Source organism: Portunus trituberculatus, chromosome 13 (genome assembly GCF_017591435.1).
Source record: "Portunus trituberculatus isolate SZX2019 chromosome 13, ASM1759143v1, whole genome shotgun sequence".
Taxonomy (NCBI): domain Eukaryota; kingdom Metazoa; phylum Arthropoda; class Malacostraca; order Decapoda; family Portunidae; genus Portunus; species Portunus trituberculatus.
In genome coordinates, this window is record NC_059267.1 from 9,261,808 (window position 1) to 9,281,591 (window position 19,784).

Below are 19,784 nucleotides of genomic sequence, written 5' to 3' on the forward strand. Positions count from 1 at the left end.
GGGAAAGTTCCACTAGAATGGAAGAGAGCCAGCGTAATACCGATATTTAAAGGAGGAAAAGCAACTGAACCACTAAACTACAGACCAGTGTCACTTACAAGTGTCTTGGGGAAGTTGTGTGAAATAATTATCAAAGAAAATGGGTTAAATTTCTAGAAGAGGAGCAAGTCATATCAAACAGACAATTTGGGTTCAGGACAGGGAGGTCATGTGTATCAAACTTAATTATTAAGCTTTTACCGAGTTATTGCTGGATTGGAAAACCGAGACGGATGGGTGGACACAGTATACCTGAATATAAAAAAAGGCTTTTGATAAAGTCCCTCATGGAAGACTACTTTGGAAACTAAAGAACATAGGAGGGCTGCGAGGAACTTTGCTAGAATGGACAAGAGATTATTTGAACGAATGAGAACTGTGATCAGAGATACATACTCATCTTGGGGTAAAGTAACAAGCAGAGTGCCACAAAGGTCAGTGTTATGTTTCAGATTTATATAAATGACACTCACATTGGGATAAACAGTTATATTGATTTATTTGATGATGATAAAAAGCTGCTAAGAGTTATCAAAACTAGGGAGGACTGTCAGTTGTTACAGGAAGATCTAAACAAGATCTATGAATGGAGTAGGAAGTGTAATTTGGAGTTTAATGCCAAGAAAAGTCACATAATGGAACTAGGAAGCCCACTTGAACCCTGTACAATACAATTACGTAGGTAAATACACACACACACACACACACACACACACACACACACACACACACACACATACATAATGAGAAACTGATCCTGAGAGAAGAATATGACATTTGAAGCACAAGATTGCATAGTAAAAAGCTGAGAAAAGGAAGATGTCTGAGAGATATTAAAAAAAATAGTTTCCCGCAAAGATGTATTGAGACGTGAAACAGTTTAAATGAAGAAGTAGTGTCTGCAACGAGTGTGCATATTTTTAAAGTAAGATTGGATAAGTGTAGATATGGAGACGGTGCCACACGAGCATAAAGCCCAGACCCTGTAAAACTACAACTAGGTAAATACACACACACACACACACACACACACACACACACACACACACACACACACACACACACACACACACAACTTGAAGGGATGACATATGAGGAGAGACTACTACCAACCTTGGAACAAAGAAGGGAGAGAGGAGACCTGATACAAGTCTATAAATTGATCAACGGAATGGACCAAGTAGATAATGAGAAACTGATCTTGAGAGAAGAATATGACATCCGAAGCACAAGATCGCATAGTAAAAAGCTGAGAAAGGGAAGATGTCTGAGAGATACTAAAAAATATAGTTTCCCGCAGAGATGTATTGAGACGTGGAACAGTTTAGATGAAAAAGTAGTGTCTGCAACGAGTGTGCACACTTTTAAAGTAAGATTGGATAAGTGTAGATATGGAGACGGGGCCACATGAGCATAAAGCCCAGGCCCTGTAAAACTACAACTAGGTAAAATACAACTAGGTAAATACACACACACACACACACACACACACACACACACACACCTAGGTAAATAAACACACATCTCAATGTGAAACCTGCCACACAACACATATTAGTCATCATCATCATCATCATCATCATTATTATTATTATTATTATTATTATTATTTTAATGATAATAAAGTTTATCATTATTATTATTATTATTATTACTATTATCATCATTATCAATATTATATCATTCTTGTACAATAATTAACCTCTTTTTATTCTTTATATCCCAAGAAGTCTAAAAAAAGAAAATGGGAAAAATACACTTAACTTGCTATTCTTAAAAAAAGTTGTTCCAGAGAATTAAAAAAAAACAATGAAATAGAGTAAATAGGAATTAAGAGAGAGAGAGAGAGAGAGAGAGAGAGAGAGAGAGAGAGAGAGAGAGAGAGAGAGAGACTCTTCCCTATCCACTTCATCTGGTACAGTAACTCTGTACTTCCTTTATTTTCAATTTTTAACTTCAATTGTATTCAAACAATTCTCAAATTTTTAATGTAATCCTTCAGATTGCACTCTGGTGAACCTTCAATGGTTTGTTTTTTATTTTTTTATCAGCCTTTTTGTTGCCCTAGTCTAGAGCTCATTTGCATCCAATAAAATTAATAAAATTTATCTACTGTATCTTTACAAAGTTGGCAATCCCTTATGGGTTAGCTTACACAAAGCACCACACACTACATATATTCACACTCAGCCCAATAAAGCCCTGGAGGAAACATACAATCTCACAGACCACTCTATTATACCCGAGAAACTTCAAAATAGCACAGCTGTACACATACATCCCCAAAGAAGCAAGACAGTATTCACCAGTCTACCTTGGCACATTCATAAACAAATCAAATAAAACAATATCGAAATCCAAAACCTAAAATACCTTCTGGCCACCATAGAAGGCAATCTCCTCAGCATTTGCAATGATGCGTGAGTGGATAGCACGCAAGTAACCTTTTCGGTGTGCCTCCTCCGCCACCAAGGAGCCAAACTTGGGGGACACTCTCCTCAGGATGCGCCCTGTGATGAGCACAACCAGAGTCCCCAGTATTGGTCCTGAGGGAAACCATGGTGAATTATACAATAGAATTATATTCAGCTCTTCCTGAGTTGAACAACAACTCAGTTTAAAATCAAAGATATCCACAAATAAATGTTACAAAATTCTAGTAAAGGGGACAATAAGAAAAAAATCATTTTAAAAATACTTTGTTCTCCAATAAACACTATTTTCAAAAGCTACAAAGATGGCTAATCTGGTACTACAGAGTCTTCTTTCCTGTCAGTGATACAGAATTCTTGTTACAAAGATCACAAAAACTTACTTAAAAACCCCAACAACTTTTGCTGGAACATATTCAAAACTAGATATAAGACAGCCAAATACTTGATAACAAACACCACAACTCATTGGCAATAAACCTACATAAAAGCCTCCTATTCTTTCAACATAGAAGTTTATTTAATCATCTAAATTATATAAAAAAACACAAGCCATTTTCATTTTGAGGTGTTGTCACTCTTCCTCCACTCAAATGCCTTTCACTCCTTCTCTCAGTTCTCTGCATACTGTTACAATACCAAACTCAATATATATGACCCTTGTAATGCAAAACACTTGAATCATATAAAAAAAAAAAAAAAAGTACACCAAGGCATTATGTACAGGCAACCCCCACTTAACGAACAGGTTACGTTCCTAAAAAAAACGTTCATTAAGCAAATCTTTGTTAAGCGAACCAATTATAACAAGTTTGACCTCTGACTTGAACTTCCATTGAGAATAAACAAAGCGAGATTGCAGTAAAGTAACGAAAGTAAAAATTATGAAGTTAAACATTTAAGCAGTTTAATTTAAGACTAAGTCATTATAATGTACACTAATGTATGTATGTAAGTAACTCTATAATGTTGACGATCTTAAATTTATGAAGGGAGGGAGAGTGGAGCGGGAAAGACGCTAGCTGGCAACCTGTGGAATGTAAACAAAGGACGCATCATTGTACCACATACAAAACTTATGTACCACATTTCCACAAGGCTTTCCATTTTATCCATTGCAGAGTCACGAGTTCAGGTGGTTCTTTTAGCTTGCAAGGAAGATACGGTCTCGCCAGCCTTCTTAATAGAGTCTACTGACTTGAAAATAGTAGAGACAGTAGATGGAGTCAAGCCATGGTGGCGAGCAATGCTATTAGTTTTCTCGCCTCTCTCGTGTCTGTGCATAATATCCAGCTTCACTTCGAGAGTAAGAGACTTCCTGGTCTTCTTAGTATAATGCTAGGCGTCATTGCAGAGCGTTTTTATGGCATGTTGAGCGAGGGAAGACGAGCTGCTGCTGCTGCTGTTATTGTTTTGAACTAGGGGAATGAGTGGTGCACGTTTTGTCCACAAGAGGCGCTGGTGTATTCAAAAGCCTGTCGGCTTGCGTGATACGGCAGGGCTTTCAAACTTGGAAAAAATTACCTGGATAAAATTTCGTTAAAGCAAGTGTGGTGTTCGTTAAACGAGCAGATGGTAGTAAAAGGAAATGTTCGTTGTAGCGAAATTTAGTTGTGTGAACATTTGTTAAGCTGGGGTTGCCTGTATTTTAAGACATGCATGCTGTCACTCTTTCCCTCCACTACCATTCCCCCTCACTCACACACACTTTTACCTCCCTCGCTCAGCAATCTGGCATGCCATCACAACACTGGGCTGCTTTTTTATTGCATAACACTCTTAACACACTGCCATGCACTTTACATATGAGTGCCATCAAATTACAATAAAGAAATATTTCATTCCTTGAACCTTTCATGTTATGAGAAAATATCATCCCTAAATCATGAATGCAAAGTTAACATTCAAAATCTGAAATAACAAAATTTTCCCAAGAAGAATTCTGTTAATGTAAGGAAATAAAAAAAATAATAATAATAATATAGCTTTGCAATTCACATAATTTTTGTTTCTACAGATAGCTGGGTTTTTTTAGAATACACCTCATACCTATGATCCCACAATTTTTTTTTTTTTTTTTTTTTTAAGGAACACACATTATTAAATCTATAGCATCATATTTTTTTCTTATACAATGAATGGTGTTTTTAAAGCCCACACCACATTCTTAGACCACAATTGAGGTGAGGGCATCTCAACTTTCATTCACAGCATCAAGGGACCAAAGATGCTGCCAGTCTGTATCTACACACAACCTTATCTGATCACACCACAGAGGCAAAGGTCACTTGTGTCACCACCACTTTACCACAACACACAGGGATGGCACCACCACTATAACTTGTCATGGGTGAACAATAAATATACTTGACAAAACTGAGCTTAATTCTTACTGTCAATGTAACTCAATCTTCTGAATTCTTTTTTTTTTTTTTTTTTTTTTTCTTGAGCATCTTACATTACCTCCCCTCCAGTTATTGTGTAATAATTTAGTTATTCAGAGAACTAGGGATAGGTATGTGAAATATTTAGTCACAAGTGAATACATGCAATATTAAAAAATTCCTATTGTTAAAGTGATTTAGGCTACTTAGTGTTATCTCTGAACATCTTGAATTACATGTTCTCCTACTGTGTGGTCTCAAGTTACTATCATGAAACATAATCAGCAAAATATATAATAACTATCTATCTAATGCTCAAATAACTCCATTTTATTGATATGATTTTAATCTTACTGCTTTCTAATATCTTCCATTGCCAACTCTTCTAGTACTATGCTATTACCTAACTGATATGAAAGAAAGTCTGTTTTTCTAGAACAGTACATAACCTCTTCAGCAACACAAGGGTTACATTACTGGAGAGGCGATACTATTCACATCGTTCTGGCTGGAGATCTATACATACACATGCTTAAAAAATGGAATTATTCATTGACCCATCTAGCCAGGTACTCACCCTCATGTGACTGCACTGGATTGTGGCAGGGTAATTCAATACTAGAACCTAATTTGATCCAAATGACTGTTTGAGTATCAAAATGTTCGATTATCGATACCTGTAAATCAGGTATTTTGTTCTAACCTTAGCAAAACCCTTAAGTTTACAAAAATTTCAATGTAAATTTTCTTTCGTAATTTCAATTTGTACAGGTAACTCCCAATTTATTCGTGTTTGATTTACGTGTTTTGTTATAACACGACCGAAAAAATATTATAATGAATTTAATTTGCGCGATCGGTTTGCTTATACACGATTTGGCCCAACCACATTTTCAAACTGAGCGCCAGACGTAATTTCAAATTGCGCACCAGAGAGTTCCGCAGCTGGCCAGTAGGTGGGAGCTCTGCTCTTCTTGTGCCTCATTTGCAGTCTGCTAGCACTGAGTACAGATGGAATCTCTTCAATCTGCCTATAATTCACCAAGATGGCCCCAAAGTCCTTCAATTGACTTCTTCTGCATGTGGGGTTATTTTTGATAAGTGGATTTTTGATAAAGTGGTAAAGCTCAGAGGAAGATGGTGACTGACTGTGGTGTGAGTGGTGAAGGCAGTGACGCAGTGAGTGTTGTGTTTACGTATTCTTTGTTTTGTTGTTTTCTCTTATAATTTTTTGCTTTCTCTTATTATTTCTTGCTTTTCCCTTTACTTTAAATACACTTTTAGTATTTAAAATGGTAAATAGTAAAAACATGTTAATTTAGCCAAATAAAAAGAGTATTTTGTACGAATTTTTTTGGACCACATCCCGCATCCCCCCCATTATCTATTGTTTCTTATGAGAATTACATGTTTGGTTTACACGAATTTTGATATACGTGATGCCTCTTGGAATGCATCTATCACATAAATCGAGTTACCTATATATATATATATATATATATATATATATATATATATATATATATATATATATATATATATATATATATATATATATATATATATATGCACACACAGGCAAACCCCGATTAACGAAAGTTCACACAACAAAATTTCGCTACAACGAACGTTTCCTTTTACTACCATCTGCTCGTATAATGATCACCAAACTCGCTTTAACGAAATCTTATCCAAGTAATTTTTTCTGAGTTTGAAAGCCCCGCCATATCACGCAAGCCAACACACTTTTGAATACCTCTCGTGGATAAAACGCGCACCACTCACTCCCCTACCCTTCCCTGTTCTTAGTTCAAAACAATAACAAAGTCCAGTAGCAGCTCATCTTCCCTCGCTCAACATGCCACCAAAACATCCTGCAACCAGCCCTGCAATGTCACCTAGCATTGCTAAGAAGACCAGGAAGTCTCTTACTCTCAAAGTAAAGCTGGATATTATTCACAGACACAAGGAAGGTAAGAAAACTAATAGCATTGCTCGCCACCATGGCTTGACTCCATCTACTGTCTCTACTATTTTCAAGTCAGCAGACTCTATTAAGAAGGCTGGTGAGACTGTATCTTCCTTGCAAGCTAAAAGAACCATCCAAGCTCGTGACTCGGCAATGGATAAAATGGAAAGCCTTGTGGAAATGTGGTACATAAGTTTTGTATGTGGTACAATGATGCGTCCTTTGTTTACATTCCACACATTGCCGGCTAGCGTCTTTCCCGCTCCACTCTCCCTTCCTTCATAAATTTAAGATCATCAACATTATAGAGTTACTTATATACATATATTAGTGTACATTATAATGACTTAGTCTTAAATTAAACTGCTTAAATGTTTAACTTCATGATTTTTACTTTCATTAAACTTTTTACTGTACTATGATGCAATCTCGCTTTGTTTACTCTCAATGGAAGTTCAAGTCAGAGGTCAAACTTGTTATAATTGGTTCGCTTAACAAAAATTCACACAACGAACAGTTTTTTAGGAACGTAACTCGTTTTTTTAGCGGGAGTTGCCTGTGTAAATATATATATATATATACTTATATATATATATATATACACTACTGGTAAAGGAAAAAAAAAGTAAGCAGTCAGTATAATGACGTCCTGTATCTATATATAGCTACTCTGCATCTTCAAAGTTATGGCATAGTCTGTATATTGACATCAACTGCAGTGCTGACATGCAGGAGGCTAGCAAAGTTTGAATACAGGCCATTCCATATTCATCAGTACACACATCTGCCCTGCCACTGGAAAGTGAGTGGTTAAAAACTTCCCCACAAAAATTAACAACAACAAGAAGGAAGGTGTCATTCCTGGACTCTGAGAACACCTGCTTATTCATGAGGTCATCTTACTCAGTACCTGACATTGGTCTTTTGATAAGTGGCTATCTAAAGCAGCTTGATAAGATAACAAAACTAAGGAAAAAACAGCTTTCACTTTAAAACATTCATTAGGGAGAATGCCATGAATAAAAGAAAATTCCCCACTTGAAGGTCTTGCTGAGTCACAGGATGATGTGACCCAGGCATCATCTGAAGCTAGAGTGTGCCTTATATGAGTCCCTCAGCGAGCTACAGCGTTCAGCCTCATATAGTTCATTTTTATTCTTTTATTCATGCCCATGTTCCTTTCATGTTCACCTGTTACTTCAGCACTGTGTTATCAAAATAAATTTTTAAAAATGGTGAAAAAAGTAGAAATAAAAAGATTAATTTGATATTGTTACCTAATTTTTCATCTTCTCATGTGAATATATATATATATATATATATATATATATATATATATATATATATATATATATATATATATATATATATATATATATATATATATATATATATATATATATATATATATATATATATATATATATATATATATATATATATATATATATATATATATATATATACTGTATATATATATATATATATATATATATATATATATATATATATATATATATATATATATATATATATATATATATATTCTTTTATGTAGAAGGGGGACTAGCTAAGAACAAAAAACTGAGGTGCCAGTCACCAGTGCCCAAACAGTCAAAAATGGCAGTAAAGAATTACAGGATAAGTTCCTTGAAAGCTCTCTTGAAAGAGTTAAGTCATAGGAGAGTGCAAATGATGAAGCAGGAAAGGGAATTCCAGAGTTTGCCAGAAGGGATGAATTGAGATTATGTACTAGTTAACTCTTACACTAGAAAGATGGACAGAATTAGGGTACAACAAAGAGGAAAGTCTTGTCCAATGAGGCTGCAGGAGGAGATAGCATGAAAATAGCAGTAAAAAGTAGTAGTGATGAGAAAGCTGAAGACAATCTGTTGGAGAAGGGGAGTTGATTAATACAAAAAGCTTTTGATTTGACCATGTTTAAAATAGTGGAACTCCCTATACATGTGAAGCATATCCCACACATGACTAATTGGATAAGTTCCCTGTAGAATTAGCAGCTGGAACAGTAACTGGCAGAGACAACTCAGTACACCTAACTTCAAATGAATGTCAATGAGAAGAGAGGATATAGTTATCTGGAAAGTTGTGTAGTATTGATAGATGTAGGAATTGAGTTTTTAAGGCATTGAACAATACTAACTTTGCTTTGCCTTATAAGGAAATTTTAGAGAGATTAGAAGTCAGGCATTCTGTAACTTCCCTGCATGAACTAGAGTAAAAGTCTGTTTACCCAATGAGCATGGGACCAGGAGTGTGTGGGATTGTGAATTTTGTTGGATTATCAGGATGTAACTCTGAAAATGCCACCATGCCTGGGCCTCCATATAATTAGACAATTTTTGGTTTCACACATGCAACAATTTACTCGTGTCACTTATGTTTCTTTGTTGAGACGTAGTGAACTGATTGATGTTCTACATCATTTTCTTTGCTAATGAATAGTTTTCAAGAGAGGACTTTTCAAATTATGCCTACTTCTCATCCCCAGCGATCTTGTTGAAAATCAAGGTATTTGGGAGGAAGTACTGAATCGAGTAAGATGCACTGTAGGATGTCAGAAATTAACAAAATCACACCAAAAAAGTCTCTGAAAACAATTTCTTTTTATTTAAGAAAATCTGGCCAAGGGCAACAAAAAAGAGGCCCACTGAGGTGCCAGTCCCTAAACAAGTTGAATAGATAATAGTTGGGGAGGGACTCCCAGGATAACTTTTTTTTTTTTTTTTTTTTTTTTTTTTTTTTTTGCATGAAGAATGTATGTGTAACTAGTGTATGTAGTTTTGTGTGAAGAAAGACAATTGTCTTTAGAGGGAATATTGTGACTGTCCCCAGCTGTTCACAGGTGACTGAGAAATGCGGGGAGATCTGCCTGTTTGGATGCTCACCACCCATTTTTGACTCAGCACTTCGGTTATTCCCCGGTGAAAAAGTTTGAGTGTGGACGGGCCTTGGGACTAGGTGAGAGTTGGGTGCTCATTGCTAAAATGCCTTTAGTCAGGGGTGTTCCCCATGCTCTGTAGCTCCCCTTGCTTTTACCATATATAGAATTTCTTGTGATGCATTCCAGTCATTTTGTGGCAAAAAAGTCTCAGTGTGGACTGGCCTCAAGCCGCGTTTTCACCGTCAACTTGTGTTGAGATGACGTAATAGCTATGTCACAACTTGCTGCCATCTTGTGCATAACCGTTCTGGCATGCAAGATAATTCAACTTCATGCTGAGATCATCCTGCCTCCAATGCAAGATGGTCCAAATTTGCACTGGTGGTCCAAATTTATGTTGAGAAGATGTCACATCTCAAGTCATGATGTCAGATACAGTGTGGTGGCGTGAGGGTGTGTTACCCAACACCAGCAGGCAATATACCTTCCATTCAAATATTTTGCTGCATAACATTTACTTAGCTGCCATGAATGAGTGTCTTTAATCAGCAAATATTGAAGGCCTTGGAAGAATCTTATATTTTAAAATTTCCCATATGGATATTAGTGCCACTTAAACTGTATACAAATATCAGACATCCTGGCAACCTCATTACAGTTGCTAGGGAACAAGATGGCACGTTCTGGCAAGTGCACAGATCTTCCTCAACATTAGCTTGGGTTGAAGTTGACCGCAAAAACACAGCTCTAATTTTGGCCCTAAATTATTTTTTTGACCCAACCTTAAAAAAATTAGACTATTGAAAATTTTAGACTAACAGAGTTCTGCTTAATGGACTTCTATTGTATTTACTTACAAGAAATTTTATATTGAAAAGATAATAACGTAATAGCAATAACAATAAATAATAATAATAATAATAATAATAATAATAATAAGTATTTACCTGTTATAATGGGTTGAAGGATAAAAAAAAAAGTTACATTTAAAAATTAGATAGGAGAGAACTGATTCTCAAGATGCAGTAGTGACTGAATGGAATATACTCAGCAACCTTTTGTTAATGGTTCACCACTACAGAGGAGAGATTTTTTTTTCTTCTTCTTCTTCTTCTTCTTTCTCTTTATTTTCTGGCCTATAGCTAGCGCCTGTAGGTTTACTTGAAGAGTATGGGAAGCGCTCTTCAGCTTCCACCCATTAGAAGTGCAGACAATTTTATTTATAGTAGTACCCATATTAGAACCCATATCACCAGACAAATTTACTGATGATGATGGCAGATGTAGGTAGGTATGTTTTATAAAGGGCCTATCACGTCTAGGTCAGATAACTTCTTGCAACAACTGATATTCCAATAATCTTCCAGGAACAATGTCATCGACTAATGTGTTTCTAGTTTCCTCACACATTTAACATCTATTTTTTGCTGGTCAGGTGAAAAGCATCTTCAAGTTCTGGTCATAATTTTAAAGTGCAGCACATTACTATTATTGTTGTTATTAAAAATTCGTCATTTGTTCTACCTCAATTGTGCATTTGGACTTTTGCTCTTTCCCTACAAACACAGACAGCAAAACAAATCATTTGCTCCTCCACATCAAGCATTTTCAAGAAAGTCGAATTTTAAGACAATGGAAATGATACTACAGTACATGGGGATGAGAGAGAGAGAGAGAGAGAGAGAGAGAGAGAGAGAGAGAGAGAGAGAGAGAGAGAGAGAGAGAGAGAGAGAGAGAGAGAGAGAGAGAGAGAGAGAGAGAGAGAGAGATAGTGACTGACTACATGAAGAAGGATGCATGATAAAAAAGGGATATACAAAGCAGAAGTATACAACAGAACCACATGGAGAAGGTTCATCCCAAACACTGAATCCATATAGAAACACGACACAAGCTAAGAAGATCTAACCTTTTCACTGGAGATACTTACCCCAGACACCACTAAGTAATCTACAGTGAACATCCTGAAGTGACTATCCATATGATCTACTCCTTTGACATCTCTCCAGAGTGAGGGATAGGTGTCATGGACTACAAGACTCCTCCAGTTGTTTTGGTCCCTTGCATCTTCCTCTGTGACTTCATTATGTGCATTTCTACCATATTCTATCCCTCCAACTTATTCTCTGTCTTTCCCTTCACTGGTTTCCTCTAGGATGTTTCAATCATTTTCAAAAAACTAGTCGTGGACATCAAAACCACTCTCATTTCAAGCTTGCTTCCCACTCTTGTAATTCAATAAGTTCAGCTTGATAAACAAACAGAACAAACAAAATATCTTACCTCATCTACTTTTTTCCAATCTTTCTCTCAACTAGAATATGATCCTGTATATACCTTCTTGTTCAACTTATTCAAAAGATATTATTTCTATGGGAAAGCTATCGTGTGTTCTTTATGGCTTAGAACAGTGTTTGGGAAACAGGAGTAAATTACCTCAAATAGGGTAAATTAAAAATTTCAGTGGGTAATGGATTATTTCCCCATAATAATGGATTCAATAAACATTTTCTTATTTTGCTTTTGTATGAATATGAAAGGAATAAGTCAATAATTTTGCTTGCGTGCCATTTTTATACCAAATGGAATGACTGTTTTATTTCTGTACATATATATATATATATGTATATAATTTTCTATGATTTTTTTTCAAGTGTGCAATTCCTATGCTAAAAATATGGACTTTTATTTATTAATGATTGATTTTAAATAAACATTATCCCTATTTAAATTTTTGTGTGTTTATTATCCATAAATTTTATGAGTAATTTGGCCACCAGCATACTTCAAAGTCAGGGGTAAATTAATTTTACTACAAATTCTTTTGGGTTAACATCCAAAAAAGTTACCCAACACCTTGTTTAGAACAGGTTCTTAACCTTTTTCTCACTAAGAACCCCGTAAGTTATAAGACTATCTATCCAAACCTTGGTAATCTGATAATGGACAGAATGTTAATTTAGTGACTGACCTAAACTCAATATGCAGTGGTACTGCAAAGGATATTATTAGATCAGCCATCTAAGTACCCTTGGAAATCTTCTTGTAAATCCCTAGGGGTTTGCAAACCTCACATTGAGAACCCCAGGTTTAGAAAATGAAAAATGTACTTACTAACAAACAAATGCCAGCTGATTCGGACCGTGGCCAATTCAGACCATGGCTGATTCGAATCAGATTTGGACCTTAGTCTTGGCTGATTCTGACCATGTATTTAGGCTGATTCGGACCATTTGCTAGGCTGTTTTGAATGATTCGAACACAAACACAAAGTTACCTTTGACATAAAGAGGCCCATAACCTGTTAGTTCCTTACCTCACACAACGCAAGGATGACTGACAGGGTGAAGTGTTTGGCTTGTGACCGAGTAGTGGCTGACCACCACCAGGCCATAGGTTGCGATTCTTGCGATGGCTGGCAACATCGAGGATGTGGAGACACTGGTAATTATACTACAATACTATAAAATTGAAAAAAAAGCCCTTGCTTTGCCATTTTTACCCCACGACGATTTTGAGGAAGCTTTTAGTGAACTTTCAGGAAAGGTAGGTGTCATTGGACCAGTAAGAGAATTTATGGATTACGTAGTAAGGGAAACATGGTTGCATCACAGGATATGGAAAGTGGAGAACTGGTCAGTATTTGGGCGCAGTATAAGAACAAATAATGATGTTGAAGGATGGCATCATAAACTAAACAAAAAAGTGCCAAAAAAGGTAACCTCCCATTTTACTTGTTGATAAAATTGCTTTATTTAGAGGCTAAGGAAATACCTAATCAGGTTAAGCTTGTCAAAGAGGGCAAACTAAAGAGGCATCAAAGAAAACAGGTAAAGGAAATTCAAGGGCGTATTATGGGAGTGTGGAAGGACTACAATGATAGGAAGATTACAACTGGCCAGCTTCTAAAGAAGTGTGCCTATATATATGTGTAAATGAAGGATTTGGAGTTATTTTGGGTTACAATGGGTTTATTTAGGTGGTTTCAATAAACTCATTGTATGTTTTTATTTTTACATAATTTTTTATATTTTATGCAATTTTACTTCTGGATGTATTTTTCCTCATCCACGGTGGCCAAAGTTGCTTAACACTGGTAACTTTTGCTTTAATTTTACATTAAATGTACGTTCAGTAACAGGTGTTTATATAAAGTCCGAATTAATGGTCCGAATCAACCAACTATGAAGGGCCGAATCAGCCTTAATACAGGTCCGAAAGAGCCAGAAAAAGGTCCAAATCAGCCTGGTCCAAATCAGCCATGGTCTGAATAAGCCGTACCTCCTAACAAACATATATAAATAGACAAACAAGAATTAGCTGTATGTATGTATGCAGGTATGTATGTATGCATGTATGGTTGTTATATGGACTACTAGTATATGCATGAGAAAAGATAGAGGAAATATGTGTATGTATTGACCTAGTTGTATTTACTTTTCTTTTTTCTTTAGCTGTGATTTGCTGCATTTGAATTAACCAACCCTCAAGCATTTTTTTTATCACACTGTGTTTTCTGTACTTAGCTGGGTGATGCATTCAGCACTGGTGAGATGCCAGATCAAGAGTAAAAAAAAAAAAAAAAAAAAATGAAGTCACAAGTACTACCACACTACTCAGCTCACCTGCTGTGTGCCAACTGTGTCATGACCTTTGCTTTGTGGTACAATGCACTGTCTTGCACAATAGCTGCACTCACAGATGTCCTGTGTACTGCCTTAAAAAACCTCAATGTCACATTCCTTTGAACCATATACACACCCTTCCACACACCAATCCTTTGACTGAGGCAGAACCACACCACTAGGGTGAGTGTACCTCACTGTATTCTAAAACATTTGGCTCTCTCACAAGGAATAATTATCAAAGACTATGGAGGGGATTCACTGGGGTTTTTTTTTTTTTTTTTTTACACTGATGATGTAGATAGAACCACAGTCATGAGCACAGCCTTGAAAGTTCCAACAACTTGTTAATAGTGATCAAGATAAGGAGGTTTAGGTGTGTGCAGTGTCCATGTACTGCCTCACCAACCTGACTAGTAGCACGGATTGTGAGAGTCAAGAGGGGCTTGCTGCATGTCATTGGATCACTTGCACATTTCCTAGCACTCAGAATTGTCTCTTAAAAGAAGTAGTTTGTTTGCTTCATTGTTTACCTTTGTGACTGTTTGTCTTGATGACAGTAAAGCTGAAGAGTTAATTCTTCACAGAGGTGCATTTTCTCACTACATCTTTCACTGAGTAGTCATATTCTTAAATGTGTTAACACAAGGACAATATAGTATAAACTACACTCTCTAGTAAACTGTCCCACTTATAGTATGTATTCACAGCCCTCACATCAAAGAAGTTTCCTTTCTAGATCTTTTCTCCCTATCTTTTCTTCTTACCACTAAGGCACTAGCTATATGTAAAGTGCTTGCAAGAGGAGGAGAAAGGAGACCTGGATGGAGGGGGAGAGAAAGCAATATCTATGCCTCTGATAGTGGAGAGTGGCTCAGGAAACAAGTTAGGAGTGTGAGAAGTCAATAGTTTGTACAGTACATCTCCATCATGCCTCCCACTCGATCATCTTGCCTCCAGTGTAACAAGACCCAATGCTTGTAATCCTTTGTCACATGTAATGCTTTAGAGAACTGAAACAAGTTTAGTTCTGGTGCCTTATTCTGAGGTGTGGATGGGGAAGAGTTCTGCCATAAACAATCGAGGAATAAACTAGAGAATTACTTTACTAAGCCATTCCAATCAGTTATATTAGGTATGGATTTTATTTATATAACTATCTTTTTTTTCCATCAGATGTGATGCAGAAGATGGCTTGCGATGGAAGAAATTCACCAAACAAAATAACGTTCAACCAAACAATGCTATCTAGATTTATTTGAAACACACTGAAAAAAATGGACAATTTACAGTTTCACCCAACCAACGATTTTCTGATGTGGTTTATGTGTTTCTGGTGAAACATGTAGTGAATTGATTGATGTTCTACATCACTTCCGTCGCAAATGCGTAGTTTTCAAGTTATGACTTTTTCAACTTATGCCTACCTCTCATCCCCAACGATCTTGGGGGACCTGTGGGAAATTGGAGTTTTTGGGTGGGGGAGTATATACTGTATATATATACAGTATATATATATATATATATATATATATATATATATATATATATATATATATATATATATATATATATATATATATATATATATATATATATATATATATATATATATATATATATATATATATATATATATATATATATATATATATATATATATATATATATATATATATATATATATATATATATATATATATATATATATATATATATATATATATATATATATATATATATATATATATATATATATATATATATATATATATATATATATATATATATATATATATATATATATATATATATATATATATATATATATATATATATATATATATATATATATATATATATATATATATATATATATATATATATATATATATATATATATATATATATATATATATATATATATATATATATATATATATATATATATATATATATATATATATATATATATATATATATATATATATATATATATATATATTTTGCATGATATAATACATCATAATATATATTACATATGATATGCAGTGTTATGCCCGTTACTGATAACAGGGGATAATAGGGGATGGGGGGTACTTCGCTAAATGTAGTGGAGAGAGCCAGAAATGTAGCGAATCGTTGGCAACACTGCTCAACAATAACACAGCAAGGCTCACGTCAGCCGCTGCCGCCACCACCTCTTCCGCTGTCAAAAGGTGTAATTTATGTATTTTTACAGATTTTTGGTGTGAGTTTGTTGATTTTGGACCTGTTTTGCAATGCGCGTTACTCGTTTTAATACTCCCCCACCCAAAAACTCCAATTTCCCACAGGTCCCCCAAGATCGTTGGGGATGAGAGGTAGGCACAAGTTGAAAAAGTCATATAACTTGAAAACTACGCATTTGCGATGGAAGTGATGTAGAACATCAATCAATTCACTACATATCTCACCAGAAACACATAAGCCACATCAGAAAATCGTTGGTTGGGTGAAACTGTAAATTGACCAATAAAATTATTAATCACTATGTGAGGCAGGTGTCACTAGCTGGGTAAACATTGCTCCTTCATCTGTGAATAAACCTTGCTGGCTAATTAAGTTCTTGATTCAAAATTATATTTTTCTGAAAAATTTTGCTGTATTCTTAACAATTCTGGTGTTTGTTTTTTCAATGAAAATTGCCAGGTTCTCCTTCCTCAAAATTAGAGTATAAAACAGAAAAAAATAAGGATTCCCCATAAATAAAAAAAAAAGAAAAAAACTAACATCAGATTCTTTCTAAATACAGCAAAATCTATCAGAAAAACATAGCTTTGATTCAGAAATAAGTACATTACTAAAACAAACTATTTTACCGTGACTAAACCCTGGTGTGTCCCTGTCACTGGCAGACCCAGGTGTGAGGTGCCTACCTGGTAGACTGGCGCCGCCCCGCGCCCTGGCGAGGGCAATGAGTGAGTATGAGATGAGCAGGGAGTCCAGCAGAGGCTTGGTGATGTGGGAGTAGAGGTGCGCAATGCTGGAGGTGAAGGCCGTGATGTCCTCGGTGAGGCAGTGGTCGGCGTTCTCCAGCCTACCGTCCAGGTTGGACACGCGGTAGTAACACTGGTTGCGAAAATACAGGTCGTAGGAGTACTTGACGAGGCAGGTACGAAAGGTGAGCGCCAGATGGGACTCCAGGAAGCGGATCATGGAGTTGATGAAGGTGGCGGGCACGGCGATACCGATCCACTTGGTCATCATGAGTGCAAACTTAGCTACGTCCTTCCTAACGATGTACTTGACCACGCGGCCCTCCAGCTCCGCCACATAGATTGACAGGAATGTCCTGGTGACCAGCGTGACGGTGTGCACGGCCAGCAGCACCGCGGACTTTGACCACACACCGGGAATGATTATCCTCATCAGCTTCCTGAGCTGCATGAAGAAGTCCCTGTTGACGGCGGGCCCGCGCTTCTTCTCCTGGATGATCTCCTCCCTGTTCTTTTCCTGAGGTTCCTGGCAGGTGAGGCCCAGCTGTATCTCCCGCACCTTGGGGTACACCACTTTGTAAATATACAGAGCCACCACCACACTCATCCCGCCCCTCGTCAAGTTGGTCTCACTAACATTGAGCTTTTGTGAAGTGTCACGGATCAGTTTAGACACCGCGTTCGTCATTGTTCCGATATTCTGTAGGTTTACTTATCTTATAAAATGTATATATCACACATTTAAAGCCAACTGATGTATGTGGGGAGCAGAAGCGGAAGGTCGATGTGAAGTACGTATCTGTTCCCCACAAGCGCCAGACTACGACTGCTGCAGACTCGAGTCGAGTGCAGACGACACACACACAATTCGCGGGAGTTTTCTTGTCTGCCTTTCTAACGGTATACAATTGCCTTCCTTTATTCAATCTCATGTCGTATATAGAGGATTTCTATTAATTCTAATTTTCATGATTTTATTTTAGTGATATTTTCTAAATCCTAGAATCAGTATCTTTCCATTGCATTTACACTCCCATAAAACTTTCCTAGTTTGTGACAGTACTGCAGTCTCTCACATTCACAGATATGTAAGGCTATGATTGATTGATTGATTGATACATTTATTGTTGAATTAATAAATAATTACAACAAAGGAGGAGGATGGGCCTTGCCACCCACCCTCTGGGCAAGGACTTAAGGTTAAAGTATCACAAAAATAGATCTGGACAGTATACACAGCAAAATTACAAGTATTTCAATAAATAAATACACATATTGCACACCTTACTGCCTAAGACATCCTACAGTCTGGGAGCAAACTGAGGATATTCCCTGAGTATTTCCTTGAGGGTGGCAGAGTCTAGGAGATGGTCAATGAGGCTGTACAAGTCATGCTGACCTTGTGGCCTAAATTTAGCAATGAGAGGACATTCACAGACCAGTTAACTTTATTTAGATATTCTGTTATTTGATCAAGACCACTTTCTAAGAACACAATGATAATGAGTTTGATTTTCAAGTATATTTTGCTACAGATGATGCTGAATACTTATTACAAACGTTTGCGGAATCATGGAAACCTCTGATAACGCTGAAGTGTTTGTGAAGAAGGGCATGTGACTCTATTTCAAAATTTTACCATGTACGATGTATGGAATGGGCTGGCATGTTTCATTGCTTTATAACCATGATTCTTAGTTTCTCCCATATACTATACTTTCTCTCTCTCTCTCTCTCTCTCTCTCTCTCTCTCTCTCTCTCTCTCTCTCTCTCTCTCTCTATTTATGCGCCCCCCCCCCCCGTTACCATAAATATTTCTTATCCCCTTCTTGTACAGCCTTATACTATATGCATACCTGTTGTTATTTCTTACTTGTTGCTTTGTTCCCATATTTACTTATGTATCTATAATCAATATGTATACTCCCTACTTGATCCTTATCTTCTTTTCCGATTTTCTTACAGTGTCAAAAGCTCCACGTTGTATCCTACACTCATGATTTACCACACCACACACCAGGACAGCGAGGCCACAACCCCTCGAGTTACATCCCGTACCCATTTACGCTAAATGAAGTGAACAGGGGCTATACATGCATCCATTTGCCTCTTCGCTCTTGGGACTCGAGCCCAGGCCCTCTCAGTTGTGAGCCGAGTGTGTTAACCACCAAGGCAAAGAGAATATAAGGTTGTCTCAGCTAAGGGAGACTGGAGCACAAAATCTGAGGGGGGTGGTAGTAAGTAAGTAACATCACGTTTAAGAAGGATCGGCCGGTCTCTGACCTGACGCTCAGCTATGGACTGTACGTGATCTATAGTTAATAAGTATCTTGATCTCACCCACGTCCTAGAAGGTGCTGGCGCCATGGTCCATTTCACCTGGTGGATACCCTCTCATGTGGGTATCTCACTAATGAAAAAGCAAACCGCCTCGCACAGCGTGCCCTCCAAG

At 36.6% G+C, this 19,784-nt stretch overlaps 1 protein-coding gene across 1 annotated transcript in view; it reads right to left on the minus strand.

Moving 5' to 3' along the window:
* LOC123503013 (ATP-binding cassette sub-family D member 2-like) overlaps positions 1-18,177 on the minus strand; it is a 62,769-nt gene extending 44,592 nt beyond the window's left edge. Inside the window, 2 exon segments of the mRNA XM_045252372.1 lie at positions 2,413-2,585; positions 17,273-18,177. Of these exon segments, the coding sequence (XP_045108307.1) occupies positions 2,413-2,585; positions 17,273-18,020 (921 nt within the window). The 5' untranslated portion in view covers positions 18,021-18,177.
* Positions 18,178-19,784: the final 1,607 nt, after the last annotated feature.